General features: G+C 37.6%; 1 protein-coding gene across 5 annotated transcripts in view; it reads left to right on the top strand.

Annotated features, from left to right (window-relative positions):
• The window catches only part of RAB27A (RAB27A, member RAS oncogene family), a 75,031-nt gene that overhangs the window by 40,868 nt on the left and 16,161 nt on the right, over window positions 1–18,002 (top strand). For all 5 annotated transcript variants that reach the window (XM_007112079.4, XM_024128878.3, XM_024128879.3 and 2 more), the window contains 3 exons: window positions 6,050–6,224; window positions 14,617–14,702; window positions 16,685–16,788. In XM_007112079.4, the coding sequence (XP_007112141.1) occupies window positions 6,072–6,224; window positions 14,617–14,702; window positions 16,685–16,788 (343 nt within the window). In that variant the 5' untranslated portion in view covers window positions 6,050–6,071. The remainder of the gene's footprint in view (window positions 1–6,049; window positions 6,225–14,616; window positions 14,703–16,684; window positions 16,789–18,002) is intronic.

Genomic DNA, 18,002 nt, shown 5'->3' with positions numbered 1-18,002 from the left:
ATAGCAAAGTGAATCAGTTATACATATACATATATCCACTCTTTTTTTTTTTTTTTAAGATTCTTTTCCCATATAGGCCATTACATCTCCATAGAGTCTTTTTTTTTTAATCTTATTTTTCGATTAGGGATTCAGTTCTTTCTTCATTTCTAAGAAAGAATATTGCCTTCGTATTGACACTTCGGAGCTAGACTGCTTGATGATGCTAATAGCAGTTAATACTTATACAGGACGTACTGTGTGCCAGGCACTGTTCTAAACTAAACTTTATATGTATACTCAATCCTCACAACAGCCCTCTGAGATAGGTTTACTGTTGTGCTCCATCGAATCTAAAATGTGTTGATGCTGCATTCTTGATTTTGCTTAGAAGCTGCTAATGAAAGATTTCACACAACTGTATTTCCAGTGCCACCTTATTTAATAACAATTGCAAGATGTCATGGGTTGTAAGACTGTGAAATATAAGATGCACCCCACTTTTAAAGTAGTTAAGAAAGAAGATACATGATAGTATTAATAAAATAGGTTATCATTCCCATTGTTAAGATGGGGATCCCGAGGCAAAAGACATTAAATTTTCTAAAGTGACAGGACTGATTCATATCCAGGTGATTCAACTCTAGAGTCCTTGCTCTTAAGTTCCACTTTTTTAATGTCTCTCAACAATTCATTGGAATTGAGCCCAAGTTAATATGTGGAGAGACTGCCCAAGACCCACTTCCTCATCCTTTCATTGTGGCATTCATGACAGACTGGCACCGAGATTCTTCCGAGGGAGGAAGTGTGTGTGATGTATGTATCACCTGCCTTTAGGGCTGTGATGAGGGCTGTTACACTAATGCATGTAAAATGCCTGACGTGGGCATCTTACTTATTTTTAGCAAGAGCAGTGCAATTGGGAGGCCTTGATGAACTAGCTTCCCAAGCATCAATAGGCTGGAGTGCTTGCTGGAAATTTTGTGCACAAAATGTTGTTTGGGTGCCCCAAATTCTGCATTGTGTATTTTTACTGTTTCCCTGTCTGCTCTAAAATGCCAACATAAAAATAATTTGTTATTTCCATAATTGGGGAGTGTAGTATTTTTTTTTCTTCTGAAGAACAGGTTCCAGAAACACCACTCAGGACTTGAGTAACAAAAATAAAAAGCAAAACTAATTTTTATTTTTTTTAATTAAAAAATTTTAAAAAATGTTTATACTCTTAAAAAAATTTTTTTCTTTTTTAAAAAATAAATAAATTTATTTATTTATTTTTATTTTTGGCTGCGTTGGGTCTTCGTTGCTGTGCGCGGGCTTTCTCTGGTTGCGGCGAGTGGGGACTACTCTTTGTTGCGGTACGCGGGCTTCTCATTGCGGTGGCTTCTCTTGTTGCGGACCACGGGCTCTAGGCCCGTGGGCTTCAGTAGTTGTGGCACATGAGCTCTAGAATGCAGGCTCAGTAGTTGTGGCGCACGGGCTTAATTGCTCCGCAGCATGTGGGATCTTCCAGGGCTAGGGCTCGAACCCATGTCCCCTGCATTGGCAGGCGGATTCTTAACCACTGTGCCACCAGGGAAGCCCTGATTTTCTTTTTTTTAATGTGGATCATTTTAAAAGTCTTTATTGAATTTTTTACAATATTGCTTCTGTTTTATGTTTTGGTTTTTTGGCCCTGAGGCATGTGGGATCTAAGTTCCCTGACCAGGGATCAAACCCTCACGCCCTGCATTGGAAGACGAAGTCTCAACCACTGGACCACCAGGGAGTCCCAAAAATAATATTTAATAATATGAAGATGGTTCTACGTGAAGACCTACCAGAAGCTGAAACTTAACATTTAGTTGTCTTTACCTCGTGGTGGTAAGCGGTGGCGAGACAACCACATATAGGACTGCAGGATGGGTTTGGGATTATAGTCTGCTATGGGCTAGAATTATTTTCTCCTGAAAGATAGAATGATTCCATTAACTCTAGGCTTTGACTAACTGACTGTAAGCTCAGATAAGGAAACTGTCACCATCAATACCCTGAAAAATCTCTGTCAACAATTTGAAGACCTGCCTGTTCCCTGAATACTTTTATTTCCTAGCAGCTTCCTTACTCTTTAGAATTCTGGTCTCTGTTAACCCAGACCAGCCTGGTCATTGTGACCAACTTAGGGCAAACTCTAAATAGCATCCCAATTTGCTAAAGGTTCCCCCCAGCTGAAATCTCTATTTTATTGTTGGATCACAGATCAGTGTTTTGCTGCCAGGTCCTTGAGATAAGGCAGGAGGTGAGTTCTCAACCAAGGAAGCTGTGTCACTCATCATACCTTTCCCTGTTGTTTATCGTATTCTCCTCTGCCAGTATCCCTTCTCCCAACCTGTTTACTGTACTCCAACACATACAAGCTGTTCAAGTGTAGAAAGAGACTATACTGTGGTGGAAATAAATATTTGCGTACAGATTGTCTACAGTTGGTGTAATTATAAGTAAAATTTTAAGTTTGTTGATTTGGTATAAGTTTAAAGCACCAAACCATTGCTTTTTGTGCTTCTGAGTATCATTTTACATTTTTAGTCTTGAACTGTTTGAACATCTTATCAGTCAACTTGGACTGTTTTGAGCCAGTTTTTACCTTGAACTACAAGCAGTTTGATAAAATTAGAGCAACTATGACCCAGTTGGAGATAGATTTAATTGGTCAGCACTAGCTTCATTCAGTAAAATATGCTCTGAACCAATCAAACTTTAGGTGAGCCAGTCAGAACCTGCTTGTCCAGGTCAGAGCTTATTTGGGCTAGCTAAAACCAGTGTGAAGCAATTTGAGCTCTTAAAACCAGACCTAAATGATTTTGGTTAGATACATGTGGTTTTAACCAAAGTGGCTTTAGATCAATCAGAAATGGTTTTGTAGGTAGAATGTCTTTGAACTTAACTCTTTCACTCTGAACCAGAATGAACCATTGAGATCCTTTTGAACAAGTATGAATTTTTTAGTATGGATCAGAGTGTTTTATACAATTTAAACCTGTTCTTAAGCTGGTCATAACTCTTTTGAAATTGTTGACATATCTACTTAAAATTAATTGAAAATGGTTTGAACCAGCCAAAAAAGAAGGTGATGTTTGCTGACTCGGTAAACTACTCTGAGCCAGTCAGCAATCATTTGTGCCAGAAATACATGTTTTGAGCTGCCCAGAGGCAATTTCAGAAATTGTTCTAGGTCTTCAGAGCCTGTCTGATCTGTCCAGAATGGGGAGAAGAGAGTGAGCCAACATTTACTGAGTACCCAGCATATGCCAAGCATTGTGCTGGGCACTCCACACAGAGTATCTCATTCAATCCTTAGAACAACGGTGTGAGGTAGTGTACATTATCTTCTTTTTCATGGAATGGAAACCTGAAAATCTAAGACTGAAAAACATCTGAGTAGCCAGTATGTGGGAGATATGGAATCCAATCCAGCTCTGCTTGACTTCAGAAGTCACATGTTTCCTGTTAGGCTACCTTGTATGATATCCTACCTGGTCACTTTTATCTTTTTTTTTTTTTTTTGTGGTATGCGGGCCTCCCTCTGCTGTGGCCTCTCCCATTGTGGAGCACAGGCTCCGGACGCGCAGGCTCATTGGCCATGGCTCACGGGCCCAGCCGCTCCGCGGCATGTGGGATCCTCCCAGACCGGGGCGCAAACCCAGTTCCCCTGCATCTGCAGGTGGACACGCAACCACTGCGCCACCAGGGAAGCCCCCTGGTCACTTTTAAATCCAACATCCATTTGTAAAAACTTGAGTAATGGCCACAAAGCTTGAGGTAGAATGGACATTGGACTTGAAGTTAGGAGACACATGTTCTAGACTGTGCAAATGAGTTAAACTCTCTGGGTTTTGTTTCATTCTTTAGCAAACTGAACCCAGAAAATGGAAGTTCTGAGCATTTATTTTCAGGTCAGCAAGGCAGATAATTGTCTAAAGGTGCAGTCCGAAGAGTATAAAATATGATTAATTTCAATGGTGGTGTCTATACCTTCAGTTGTGGTATTTTGTTTGTTAACAATTCCTTTATGATGGTTTGGTTTGGGAACAAACTGTTATATATTGCTGTCATCACGAATAGAAGACAAAACCCTTGAAGATCTTTTGTAGACTTACCTGTGTTAATTCTTCTCCCATGATAACTAAACATTAAATTTTGGTGCAGCAGAGATAGGTTCATCTGTCTTTGAATTCCATTCAAGTAGGTTTAGAGAATTCTAGAAGTGTATGCCATTGGTGACAACATTTACTCCTGTACCTGAAATGATACAGAAACTAGTTATAAAAATGACCAATTTTTTTCAAAAGAAAAGTAAGGAGGAAATAAGGTAGCCACAGCGACTTCTTGCATCATTCTCCTTGCAGAATTTGGAGTTGCTTTCTGCTTCCTCATTTATTTGGAGGGGAGCCCCCCCCCAAAATGATTCAATGTTATCTGGACCTACTTTTCAATTCTTAGCTCTTATTTATGAATAACTTGGAGCCAAGTGAGATGTTGTGATAAAACATACTAGAATCTTTATTTGTATCCAAGTGGTCATCTTCTGGAGAGGCATTCTGTTACACACCATTAATACTGGCAACCTGCACCTGTGAGTACAGAAGCTATAACATAGGAAAGCCATCATCTGTACAGTGTCACTCCTTATAGTGTGCAAATAGAATGCCAAATGTTTGTAGAGGCTTTGCCCTGTCGACTGACCAGCCATATCTGAATGTGAGGCCACAGCTCTGCACTAAGGGACTCTGTGGAAGTCACTGCAGCAGCTCTTGGGAATCAAAATTCAGGATTTTTGAGCATCAGGTGAGTCACCAAATTGAGGATAGGGTGGGGGAGGCAACCTTGAAAATCAATAAATGTCCGTGCCTGAGCTTTTATGAATTTTATGGATCTATAGAAATAATCCTATAGGAAGCGTTGAGAATTGTGGTAAAGTTTCTGGGCAGGAGGTGGCTGGGTAAAAAGGGGACAATGAGAGGAAAATCAGCAGCATCTAATGTAGGGCATATAATGTGTATGTGGATGGGTGAATATGTATGTTGAATGGACAGGTAGAGTTGTCAGTGGTAACGGAATAGCTGATTGTTTTTCTGATTTTCAGGAGGGTTTATCGGTATTAGAAATGGGAGGATAAAAAGAAGTAAGCCTTCCCTGGAGACAGACTATATTTCTAGTCAGACTGATATTTTGAATAGTTTGAATCTATTTAGAGAATAAAAACAAATCTTGAAAAGTGCTGATTGCAAAAGATAAAAAGTAACCATGGTTAGGTCTTGCTGTAAAACCAAGAATATTTCTTCTCAAAGGTAGACTTCTGGCCAATATTGAAGAGCTGAATTGGTAGCATTTCCTGTAGAATACCAAGGCAAATGTAGATAAATGAGCCCTTCATGGTGGAACTCAGTTCTCAAGTGAGCAGTGATATTCTAGAAAGATCTGATTTAATATGTAGTAACAGTAATAATTTGTAAGGAAGCTGCAAACCAAGTTTTACTTGTGAACTTAACGTTATCTTTGAAGGAATGATAATCACATGTGAAAATGCATAGTATAAATGAAATTGCCTCAATGTCCAAGTTAAAAGAGAAAAGCCAAGGATGCAGCACTAGGAGACTGAAAAAGGAGGGGCAGTTGGAACCACTTGCACTCTAAGAATTATTGTTATTCCTGTAATATTCTCCTTCCTCCTTTCTTTCTTTGTTTTGTCAACTCTTGCTCTACACGATCTGCGTATAAGCCTTAGTGACCATTATCTTCTTGATTTTCATTCTCACTTGGAATTTTTGTCTTAACAGTACTATAATATGCACGATAAATTTAACCTAAACTGTTAGTTATTTACAAGTTCAGTAGCATCTCATTAGCAAATGATTAAGTCCTTGGGATAGTGAATAATGTCTAATCCTCTCTTCACAGAACCCTTAGGCACATAGGTGTTATGTAGAAGTACTTGATGAACTGGATATTAAAGGAAGTCATTTTATTCATGGAAGATTCTAATATATTCTAATCGGTTTTTGGTAAATATACATTTGTTTGTATTTTTCAGGTGAACCACTGAGTTCTTCATTATGTCTGATGGAGACTATGATTACCTCATGAAGTTTTTAGCTCTGGGAGACTCTGGAGTAGGGAAGACCAGTGTACTTTACCAGTACACAGATGGTAAATTTAACTCCAAATTTATCACGACAGTCGGCATTGATTTCAGGGAAAAGAGAGTGGTAAGTTCTGTATCCTTCTATATAAAAACATAATCTGAGTCAACATTTGCCTGTCTGTTTTGTTTACTTTGTAGGAATTAGGAGGACAAAGGTTGGAATCTAAAATTAAAGGGTACATATGAGAGTGTATTATGTTCAGTCTGGGCAATGTGATTAAAGGCTGTAACTGAGAACACTTCATATAAAACCAAGCAGATAAAATAAAAGTGAAGATTTAAAAAAATTTCCTTGATACTCTTTTGGCTGGTGTGTTCCTTCTGATTTCCACAAAGTTATTTGTGGAATTTGCTTTGTACCTTTGTTATGAAGCTTGCAATCTTCCCTGCTCCTCATACCCCTGTTTTGTGGGCTATTTCTTCCATTTTTGATATCATTTTTAATGGATTTTCTCTTACTTAAGGCCTCAGCTATCGCATGTGAAACACTAAGTGGCAGAACTCATTGATCCCACCAGGAGTGTGAGGTTGGAGTAGGGATGGGAATGGCGGTAGGGCATATGGATCTGGGAGGTAACCAAGGGAATAGCAAGGTTCTGCAGAATAAGGGAAGAGGATATTTAAAAAAAATTTTATTTAATTTATTTTTCAAAGGACAGCAAGACAAGTTATTGTGGGGTAGGGAGGAAGGCAGGAGGTTAGTATGTCCAGGAACTGCATTTCTTACTGAAAAAGCAGCTGTTCCCATGAAGCAGGTTAACAAGTAGTCAGGAGATTAATGACAAAAACCCTGCAGTGGAGAGTATTCTACCTGGGAAAAATGAATGGTCTCTGGCTTCTAGGACAGAAATATTCATTCCCTCTGATACACCCTAAGCCTTCCACTACCAGAGAGTCTGTTTTTTGTTCTTTTTAAAAATTATTTTTAAATTGAGGTATAGTTGCTGTACAATATTGTATAAGTTTCAGGTGTGCAATATAGTGATTCACAATTTTTAAAGGTTACATTCCATTTATAGTTATTATAAAATATTGGCTATATTCCCTGTGTTGTACAATATATCCTTACAGCTTATTTATTTTATATATAGTAGTTTGTACCTCTTAATTCCCTACCCCTATCTTGCCCCTCCCCTATATGCTTGTGATTATATTTATTAACTAATCCCCATTTTATAACTTTGTTTTTAAAAAATAACTTTATTGAGATATAATTTATATAAAATTCACCCATTTAACATGTACAATTCAGTGGTTTTTTAGTATATTCACAGTTGTGCAACTGTCACCACTACCAAATTTTAGAACATTTCATCACTCCAAAAGAAACCTCATATCCTTTAGCATTTTTCCATTTTCCCTCCCCCAGCCACTAATCTATTCTCTGGATTTGCTCATTTGGATTTATCATGTAAATGGAATCATACAATATGTGGCCTTTTGCGTCTGGCTTCTTTTACTTAGTGTAATGTTTTCTGCATAATGTTGTATCATGTATCAGAACTTCATTCCTTTTTGTGATCAAATAATATTCCATTGTATTGGTATACCACATTTTGTTTATCCATTCATCGATTGGTGGACATTTCGGTTGTTTCACTTTTTAGCTGTTATGAACCATACTTCTATTAATATTCATATACATTTTTTGGGTGAACTTATGTTTTTAATATACTTATATAGGCTTGGAGTGGATTTGACTGGCTATATGATAACTCTCTGTTTAACTGTGGGGGACTTTCACATTTTTCGGAAGATGCTGCCCCATTTTACATCCTCATCAACCATGTATGAGGGTTCCGATTTCTCCATATCTTCACCAGCTCTTCTTGTTGTCTGTTTGATTGTAGCCATTCTAGTGGGTGTGAAGTGGTACCTCACTGCAAGTTTGACTTAAATATCCCTAATGATGAATATTGTGGAACAGTCACCTTTTCATATGCTTATTGGCCATTTGTTTATCATCTTTGGAGAAATGTTTGTTCAGATCCTTTGCCTATTTTGAAATTGGTTGTTTTTTTGTTGTTAAGTTTTAAGAGGTTTTTTTGTGTGTATATTCTGGATAAATGTTCTTATCAGATATATGATATGCAAATAGTTTTAGCTTTTACGTTTAGATCTGTGATCCATTTTGAGTTAATTTTTGGGTATAGGGTGAATAGGGGTCCAACTTCATTCTTCTGCATGTGTATATCTAATTGTCCCAGCACCATTTGTTGAAAAGACTATTCTTTCCCCTGTTGAATGTTCTTGACACTCTTGTTGAAAATCAGTTGACCATAAACGTAATGGTTTATTTTCGGACTCTCAATTCTATTCCATTTATCTATATGTCTATCCTTATGCCACTATCTTGATTACTGTAGCTTTGTTGTAAGTTTTGAAATTGGGAAGCATGAGTCCTCCCACTTTGTCTTTTTTCATGATTCTTTTGGGTTCCTTGCAATTTCGTATGAATTTTAGGGACAACTTGTTAATTTCTACAAAGAAGCCGGCTGAGATTCTGATAGGGTTTGCATTGACTCTGTAGAATAATTTGGTGAGTATTGATATCTTAACACTATTAAGTCTTCTGATTTGTGAACGTGGAATGTTTTCCTATTTAGATCTTCTTTAATTTTTTCAACAATATTTTGTAGCTTTCAGAATATCTTTTATACTTTTTTATATTTATCCTTAAGTATCTTAATCTTTTTATGCTATTATAAATTAAATTGTTTTCTTAATTTTATTTTTGAATTGTTCCTTGACAGTGTATAGAAATACAGTTTATTTTGTAAGTTGAGCTTGTGTACTGGAACCTTACTGAACTTGTTTATTAGTTCTAATATAACCTGTACATGTGTGTGTAGGGGGTGTATGTATCTGCGTGTGTATTTATTCCTTAGGATTTCCTATATACAAGATAGGAAACATGTTTGGAATTCCCATCTTCTGTTATACTTCTTCCTTTCCAACTTGGGTATGTTTTGTTTCTTTTTCTTGCCTAATTGCCCTGATGAGAACCTCCAGTAAAATGTTGAATAGAAGTGTTGAGAGAGAACATCTTTGTCTTGTCTTTTAGGGAGAAAGCATTCAGTCACCATTAAGTGTAATATAAGCTGTGCATTTTTCATAGATGCTGTTCTTCAGGTCAAGGATGTTCCCTTCTATTCCTAATTTGTTGAGCATTTTTATCATGAAAGGTATTGGACTTTTTCAAATGCTTTTTCTGCATCTATTGAAATGGTCGCGTGGTTTTAGTCCTTTATTCTATAACTGTTCTATTCCATTACAAATCAATATTGATTGATTTTTGTATGTTAAACCAATCTTGTTCTCGTGATAAATTCTACTCAGTCATGGTATATAATCCTTTATATATTTTTCTGGATTCTTTTTGCTAGTATTTTGGTGTCTGTATTCAGAGTGGATATTGGTCTGTAGTTTTTTTTCCCCTTGTATCTTTGATTTTGGTGTCAGGATAATATAGGCCTCATAAAATGAGGTGGGAAGTATTTCCTTCTTTTCTATATTTTGGAAGAGTTTGTGAAGGATTGGTGTTAATTTTTTTGTAAACATTTGATCAGATTCATCAGTGAAGATGGGCCTGGCCTTTTCTTTGTGGGAAGTTATTTTTATTATGAATTCAGTGTTCTTATTGTTTATATATTTCTTTAGATTTTCTATTTTTCTTGAGTTAGATTCAATTGTTTGGGTCTAGGAATTTCTCCATTTCTTCTAAGCTATCTAATTTTTTGGCATACAATTGTTTATCCTATTCCTTTATAATCTTTTTACATATGTAAGGTTGGTAGTGTTGTCCTTTCTTTCATTTCTGATTTTAAGAATTTGAGTCTTCTATTTTTATCCTTGATTAGTCTAACTAAAGTTTTATCAATTTTCTTGATTTTTTTTTCAAAGAAAATTTCATGTATTTCTACTCTAATCTTTATTATTTCTTTCCGTCTGCTTGCTTTGGATTTAGTTTACTCTTATTTTTCTAGTTTTTTGAGGTTGAAGTTTAAGTTATTGACTTTAGATCTTTCTCATTTTTTAATATAGGTGTTAACTGCTAAAAATTTCCCTCTGAGCACTGCTTTAAGTTCACTTGATATTTTTTGTATGTTGTGCTTTTCATTCATCTAAAAGTATTTTCTAGTTTCCCTTGTGTTTCTTCTTTGACCCATTGGTTATTTCAGACTGTATTGTTTAATTTCCATATATTCATGAATTTTCCAAATTTCTTTCTGTTAATGATTTCTAATTTTACCACATTGTGGTTAGAGAACATACTTTGTATGACTTCAGTTTTTTAAATTTATTGAGGCTTGTTTGATGACCTAACATATGGTCTGTCCTTGAGAATGTTCCATGTGTACCTGAGAAGAATGTGTATTTTGCAGTTGTTGGGTGAAATCTTCTGTAGATGTCAATTGTGTCTAGTTGGCTTACAGTGTTCTGCACGTCTTCTGTTTCCTTGTTCATCTGCCTGCTTGTTTTATCCATTATTGAAAGTATTGAAGTCTCTAAATATTATTGTCAAATTGTTTATTTCTCCTTTTATCCCTATGTATTCTTAATAAATCAGCCCTTTTATCATTATAAAATATCCTTCTTTGTCTCTAATAACTCTTTTTGTCTTCAAGTCTATTTTGTCTCATATTAGTATAGCCACTCCAGCTCTCTCTTTGTTATTGTTTGCATGGTACATATTTTTTTCATCCTTTTCCCTACACCTTTTTGAATCTAAAGTGTGTCTTTTGTAGATAGCATATAGTTGGATCATGTTTTTAAATCCATTCTACCAACCCCTGCCTTTCACTTGGAGTCTTTAATACACTTACATTCAATATAGTTACTAATAAAGTAGGATTTATATCTGCCATTTTGCTACTTGTTTTCTGTGTATCTTTTTTCTGTTATTTCGTTGCAACTGTGTTACATAGATATTTTCTAGTATACTATTTAAATTCCCTTCTCATTTTTTACTATATATTTTAAAAATTATTTTCTTAATAGTTCCCGTAGGGATTACAGTTGTCATCTTAATTTTTAACAATCTAGTTTGGATTAATACCAACTTAATTTCAATGCCATACTCTGCTCTTATGTGGCTCCATTTCCTACCCCTTACTTTGCACTGTTATTGTCATACAAATTGCATCTTTATACACTGTGTGCCCATCAACACAGGTTTATGATTATTAATTTATGCAATTGTATTTTAATCAGATGGAAGAAAAGAGTTGCAAAAAACCATTTATACTGTCTTTTTTTTTTTTTTTTGTGGTACGCGGGCCTCCCTCTGCTGTGGCCTCTCCTGTTGCGGAGGACAGGCTCCGGACGCGCAGGCTCAGCGGCCGTGGCTCACAGGCCCAGCCGCTCCGCGGCATGTGGGATCCTCCCAGACCGGGGCGCGAACTCGGTTCCCCTGCATCGGCAGGCGGACACGCAACCGCTGCGCCACCAGGGAAGCCCTTATACTGTCTTTTATATTGACCCACGTAGTTATCTTTACTGGTGCTCTTTATTTCTTTGTATGGATTCGAATTACTGGCTAGGGTCCTTTCATCTCAGCCTGAAGCTCTGTCTTTATTATTTCTTGCAGGGCAGTTCTGCTAGCAATGAATTTTCTGTTTTTGTTTATCTGAGGATGTCTTAATTTCTCTTTTAATTTTAAAGGATAGCTTTGCTGGATATAGGATTCTTGGTTGACAGTCTTTTTTCTTTCAACACTTTTTGTCATCCTACTGCCTTTTGGTCTTCATTTTTTTTGATGATAAACCAGCTCTTAGTCTTGTTGGGATCCCTTGCATGTACTGAATCACTTTTCTCTTGCTGTTTTTAAAATTCTCTCTGTCTTTTGATTTTGACAGTTTGGTGGTGATATGTCTATCTAGTCAATATCAGCAAGTTTATCCCTTCTTGGAGTTTACTGAGTTTCTCTTTTTTTTTTTTTTTGCGGTACGCGGGCCTCTTCTCACTGTTGTGGCCTCTCCTGTTGCGGAGCACAGGCTCCGGACGCGCAGGCTCAGCGGCCATGGCTCACGGGCCTAGCCGCTCCGCGGCATGTGGGATCTTTCTGGACCGGGGCACGAACCCATGTCCGCTGCATCGGCAGACGGACTCTCAACCACTGCGCCACCAGGGGAGCCCTTTACTGAGTTTCTTGAATGTGCAGATGAATGTTTTTCATCAGATTTGGAAAATTTTTGGCTATTATTTCCTCAAATATTTTTTCTGCCTCTTTCTATCTCTCCTTTTTTAAATTTTTTTACAGGATTGCTAGTATGCATATATTGGTATGTTTCATGGTATTCCATAGGTCTCCAAGACTCTCTTCACTTTTTTAAAATTAATTAATTTATTTTTGGCTGTGTTGGGTCTTTGTTGCTGTGCGTGGGCTTTCTTTAGTTGCAGCAAGTGGGGGCTACTCTTCGTTGCTGTGCGCAGGCTTCTCACTGCGGTGGCTTCTCTTGCTGCGGAGCACGGGCTCTAGGCGCATGGGCGTCAGTAGCTGTGGCGCATGGGCTCAGTAGTGTGGCTCGTGGGCTTCAGAGTGCAGGCTCAGCAGTTGTGGCATGCGGGCCCAGCTGCTCCACGGCATGTGAGATCCTCCTGGATCAGGGCTCGAACCCACATCCCCTGCACTGGCAGGTGGATTCCCAACCACTGTGCCACCAGGGAACTCCCTCTCTTCACTTTTATTTGTTCTTTTTTTTTTTCTTTTGTGCCTAGACTAGATGATCTCAATTGACCTATCTTTAGATTCAGCGATTATTTCTTCTGCCAATTCAAATCTCCTCTTGAGCCCCTCTAGTGAATATTGCATTTCAGTTATAATTTTTAACTCCAGAATGTCTGTTTACTACTTTTTATAATAGCTGTCTCTTTATTGACATTCTCTATTCAGTGAGGCATTATTCTCATACTTTCCTTTGATTCCTTGGACATGATTTCCTTTAGTTCTTTGAACATATTTATAATAGCTGATTTAAAGTCTTGTAAGTTCAACATCTGGGCTTCCTTAGGAATGGTTTCTTTTGGCTGCTTTATCTGTGTGTGTGTTCCTATTTCTTTGTTTGTCTTACAAATTTTGTTGAGAACTGAACATTTAAATTGATAGAATGTAGCAACTCTGGAAATCAGATTCCTCCCCATTCCCAAGATTTTCTTGTTTTTCCTGTTTATTTTTGTTGTCACTGTTTGTTTAGTGATGTTCTTGGGCTAATTCTGTGAAGTCTGTATTTCTTGTTATGTGCCGCTACTGCAGTCTCTGCTTAGTTAACTTAGTGGTCAGCTAATGAGTGGACAGAAAGTTTCTTAAATTCTTGAGCCAGTATATCTCTCAGCTTTCTCTGAGGGACTCTGTGTGTGTGTGCTGGGATGTTTGCTTAATGCTCCTGCAGGCAGTTTACAACTCTGCCTTAGCCTTCACTTCTGCTTGAGAAGAGCCTCAAGGTCAGCCAAAGGTGAGAGATTAGGGCATTTTTAGGTCTTTCCTGGACATATGTACAACCATGCATATAAGCCTGGCCTAGTAGGTTCCAAGGAATATTTTGAAACTTTTCAAATCTCTCTGTGGACATCTCATATCTTATCTTTAAGATTTTTGGTTAGATTTTTGTTAGGTCCAACTAGTCTTGTTGCCTTTGGTAGCTGTGATGTTAAATAATTGCTGCTGATTGCTTTCAACAAATGGTCTAAGGATAGGGTTTTCTCATAGAGCAAGCTAAGTCAGATAAAATAAAGACAAGACTTGGGAATGGAGCTTTACAGGCAGATTTCAGACACTACTCTGGGGATGAGACTTTTGGGGAACTCCAAACCTGTTCTGCCTCTCCTTCCTACAGTGGTTGCTGCACTGATGGTTTTCACAGCTACTGTAGTTGTGCATCTGTTGGTTTTCAAGGCTACAGTGGAGCTGGGGAGGGGGAATGGGAATAGGACAAGTTAAAACAGCACTAAACTTACAATTTTTACTGATATTCAGCTGTTTTTCTTGAATAGGTGCTCCTTGGAATGTTGCAAGTTCTTGTTAATTTTAAGGGTTTGGAAAAAGTTGATTTTGACTATTTTTGCCAGTGTTTTTATTGCTTTGATGGAGGAAGAGATTTTCAGAGGCCCTTCCTATAAAATTGTTTTAAGAGTACTTTTTAAAGATAGGATGGGGAGAAGGTAATATTTCCTGAAACTAGTGACCTGAGGGGACTTTGAGGAAAGGTGAGCTGATTTTTATTTTTTAATACAAATTATGTATTACTTGTATATTTTGTAATATATTTATAAAGATATATAATGTGCACACATCATTTAATACAAATTGTTGTGTTACCCAAAGACGATTATTTGGAATAAAATACAAATAATATTCCAGATGGGATTTCCGTTAGAAGTTTAGATGCTTAGGGGAGTTGTACTGAATAGGAAAGTGAGAAGAAGTTCTCTTTTTCTCTTTCATTTTTCCATTTTAGGTGTACAGAGCCAATGGACCAGATGGAGCCATTGGCAGAGGCCAGAGAATCCACCTGCAGTTATGGGACACAGCAGGGCAGGAGAGGTATGAGATCTTCAGTTATGTGCTCCTTACTGGAGGAAAGGGGAAAAACAGCTATGCTCTTCACACAGTGAACTGAGCAGGAAAAGGCCAGCTGATTAGTTGATTTGCAGCTGGATAAGACATGCTGCCAAATTAGCAGGAAATGTATCAGTCTGAGTTGATAATGGTGGCTTTATTTCATACAAGGTCAAAGGAAAAATGAATCCTTTTCAAAATGGACCCTTTTACTTATGGACTTTTTTCTTTTTCTCCCACCTTTTTTTTAGACCGGTATACTTTTCTCCATTTGCTTTTGCTGTTTACTCAACCACAAAGAAAGCTGTAGAGTTGTATGCATTATCCTTACCTGATTGTTGAAACCTAGTAGAAAATCTCATTGGAATTAATTTACATGGTCAGAGGTTGCTTGACAAAAATGTCACATGAAATCTTCATATAAAGTTACTTTTTAAAAATTGCAGTATAGTTGATTTACAGTGTTGTGTTAATTTCTGCTGTATGGTAAAGTGATTCAGTTATACGAATATATACATTCTCTTTTATGTTCTTTTCCATTATGGTTTATCACAAGATATTGAATATAGTTCCCTGTGCTATATAATAGAACCTTGTTGTTTATAATAGTTTGCATCTGCTAATCCCAAACTCCCAATTCATCCCTCCCCCACCCTCTCCCTCCTTGGCAACCACAAGTCTGTTTGAAGTTGCTTTTAGTTAGCTATAGCTATGTTATCTCTCACAATTTCCTTGAAGGATTTTGTTTGTTTAACTTTTTATCATGGGAAACTCCGAGTATATGCAGAAGTAGAGAGGAGAGTACAGTGAACTCAGGTACTAATTCCCTGGTTTCAACAGCCATCAAGTTGTGACCCATCTTACTTCACGTATATCCCTCACCTCTTTTAACCACCCCCACCGCCCAATTATTTTGAAGCAAATCCCAAATAGCAAATTATTTCATTCGTAACTATTTTGGTACGTATCTCTGAAAGCTAAGTACTCTTTTTGTAAAAACATGGATTAGAAATATTTGAGAAAACTTAAAAGAGCGGATTAGATGACAGATTCGTACTAGTATTTTCTTCCCTGGAGCCTATGCCTGTCAGCTGCAGGCTTTGCATAAAAGCAAAATAAGAGAAAACCTGCTACTAGAGGGGGAGAGAGAGGGGAGAGAGCAGGATAAATCCTTGGTGGAGAGAGTACCAAGAAAGGGGAGACTGAGGCGGTACTATCCCCACCTTAAAGCCAAAGAAATGGTTCTCAGAGATAAGAGATTTCTTTAGAGACTGAAAATTAAAAGGTCATGGAACACATTGTGATGTTAAATCAAGTCAAGCTTTCACAGGACAAAGAAGACAAACACAGCAAGCAGCATTGCTTTTGGCCTATTTAACTCTTAATTGTACAATAAATTCTTGGCTGAGACTAAGGAATCACGAGCTAGTTCTTGTCATCCCTGTCCAGCAGGCTGCGTTTCTAAATCACATGGCCTATTAACACATAAACTTTTATCAGTTAGATAAATAACTGTATTATACATGTTTAGAATATCATCATCTAACTTATTTAAAAATTTTTAAAAGTTTACACAGATGGTCTTTATTTTAAAAGAAAATTGCAAGTTTAACTTTGGATAATTGTTGGCATTTTAGAAAGTCTAGATTTGTTTTCACATATTCTTTCTTGCTCTAGATAACTATTTACTATATTTTGTATGCTATCCAATATCATCGATTATGTACATAATTTTACACTGTTGAAATTATCAATGTAATAGCATAATTCAGTAAATCTTGCACAAATAAGATTTATGCATGTATAATGTGCACATGTAATGTGAAGTTACTAGAAACAGCGGCATGTTATTAAACATCTAACTTGTTTTTGATGAACTATTGTAAGAGGCTGAGGGCACTGCTGGTGGCTTTATATTTCAAGAGTGGGGCCATGGTTTAGGTAACCAATCTGCTTTATGTTCCCAGGTTCCGCAGCTTGACAACCGCATTCTTCAGAGATGCTATGGGGTTTCTTCTGCTTTTTGATCTGACAAATGAGCAAAGTTTCCTCAGTGTCAGAAACTGGATAAGTAAGTGTTAATAGTCTCCCTGCCTCTTGCTTCCCACTCCCTGCAATAAAACCCCTTTTATATTCTACTTCTTTTGTAAGTTGTTCTGTAAGAGCTCCTAGTGCTGTTTAAGATGCTGTTTAAAGGAGCAAGGCTCTTAGTTTAGGGGTGAAGATAACTGAAATACTCTGCTTTCCCTAGTCATGCTAACTTTTATTTGTTGAGTGCATCCTGCACTCTAGATACAAGGAGTGCTTTCTATGTAATCTCTTCATCAGTCTTTTCCACGAAGGGGACTCTTATCTGCATCTTATAGATGAGGAAATAGAAGCCTAGAGAAGTGCTATCGGGTATTTTACCATCCCAGGGTTTAAAACATATATTACATTGACCCTTTTGAAAACTTAATGGACCCTACCCGTGGCTCCATGTCTCTTCTGTATTTAGAGGCCCTCTTTCTACTTTTAGGGCCAGAGCATTTACCAGGAGGATCCTGTCATAGAAACCTCTAGAACTGCATTGACCAGAGTGGTCCCCAGCACAATATATATGAACCTGTATTTTGGCTCTTTGGAGACAGCCTAATCTCTTACATGATTGGTTATAGTAGCCATTTAAAATCCTGCTACTTGACCAAATGTATCATTTTCTTGCATTGCAAATGTACATTTTCCTCTGTTGGTTGTATTAGTGTTACCTTAGAGAATCTATTGAGAGGACTGTGATGTTAAATTCTTAACATCCAAATCTTTAAAGTGAAAACACTTATTTCGAAACACCCACTACTTAAAAATTTGGAGCTTTGGTATTATGAAAGGGTAATGGGCTGTGGTTTTTATAGTAGAAAACCTTATTTTTAAAAAAGAGGGGGCTTCCCTGGTGGCGCAGTGGTTGAGAGTCCGCCTGCCGATGTGGGGGACACGGGTTCGTGCCCCGGTCCGGAAGAATCCCACATGCCGCGGAGCAACTAAGCCCTTGTGCCACAACTACTGAGCCCACGTGCCACACTACTGAAGCCCGCGCGCCTAGAGCCCGTGCTCCACAACAAAAGAAGCCACCGCAATGAGAAGCCTGTGCGCTACAATGAAGAGTAGCCCCTGCTCGCCGCAGCTAGAGGAAGCCCGTGCTCAGCAACGAACACCAAATGCAGCCAAAAATAAATAAATAATTTTTAAAAATTAAAAAAAATTGAGTTTTTAAATAAGTAATTTGTTAGTGCCTTGTGGTTTTCAAAG

The sequence above is a fragment of the Physeter macrocephalus genome, chromosome 11 (assembly GCF_002837175.3).
Source record: "Physeter macrocephalus isolate SW-GA chromosome 11, ASM283717v5, whole genome shotgun sequence".
NCBI lineage: Eukaryota > Metazoa > Chordata > Mammalia > Artiodactyla > Physeteridae > Physeter > Physeter macrocephalus.
Note: the sequence above shows the minus strand (reverse complement) of the source record. Positions and strands in the feature narration are given on the sequence as shown.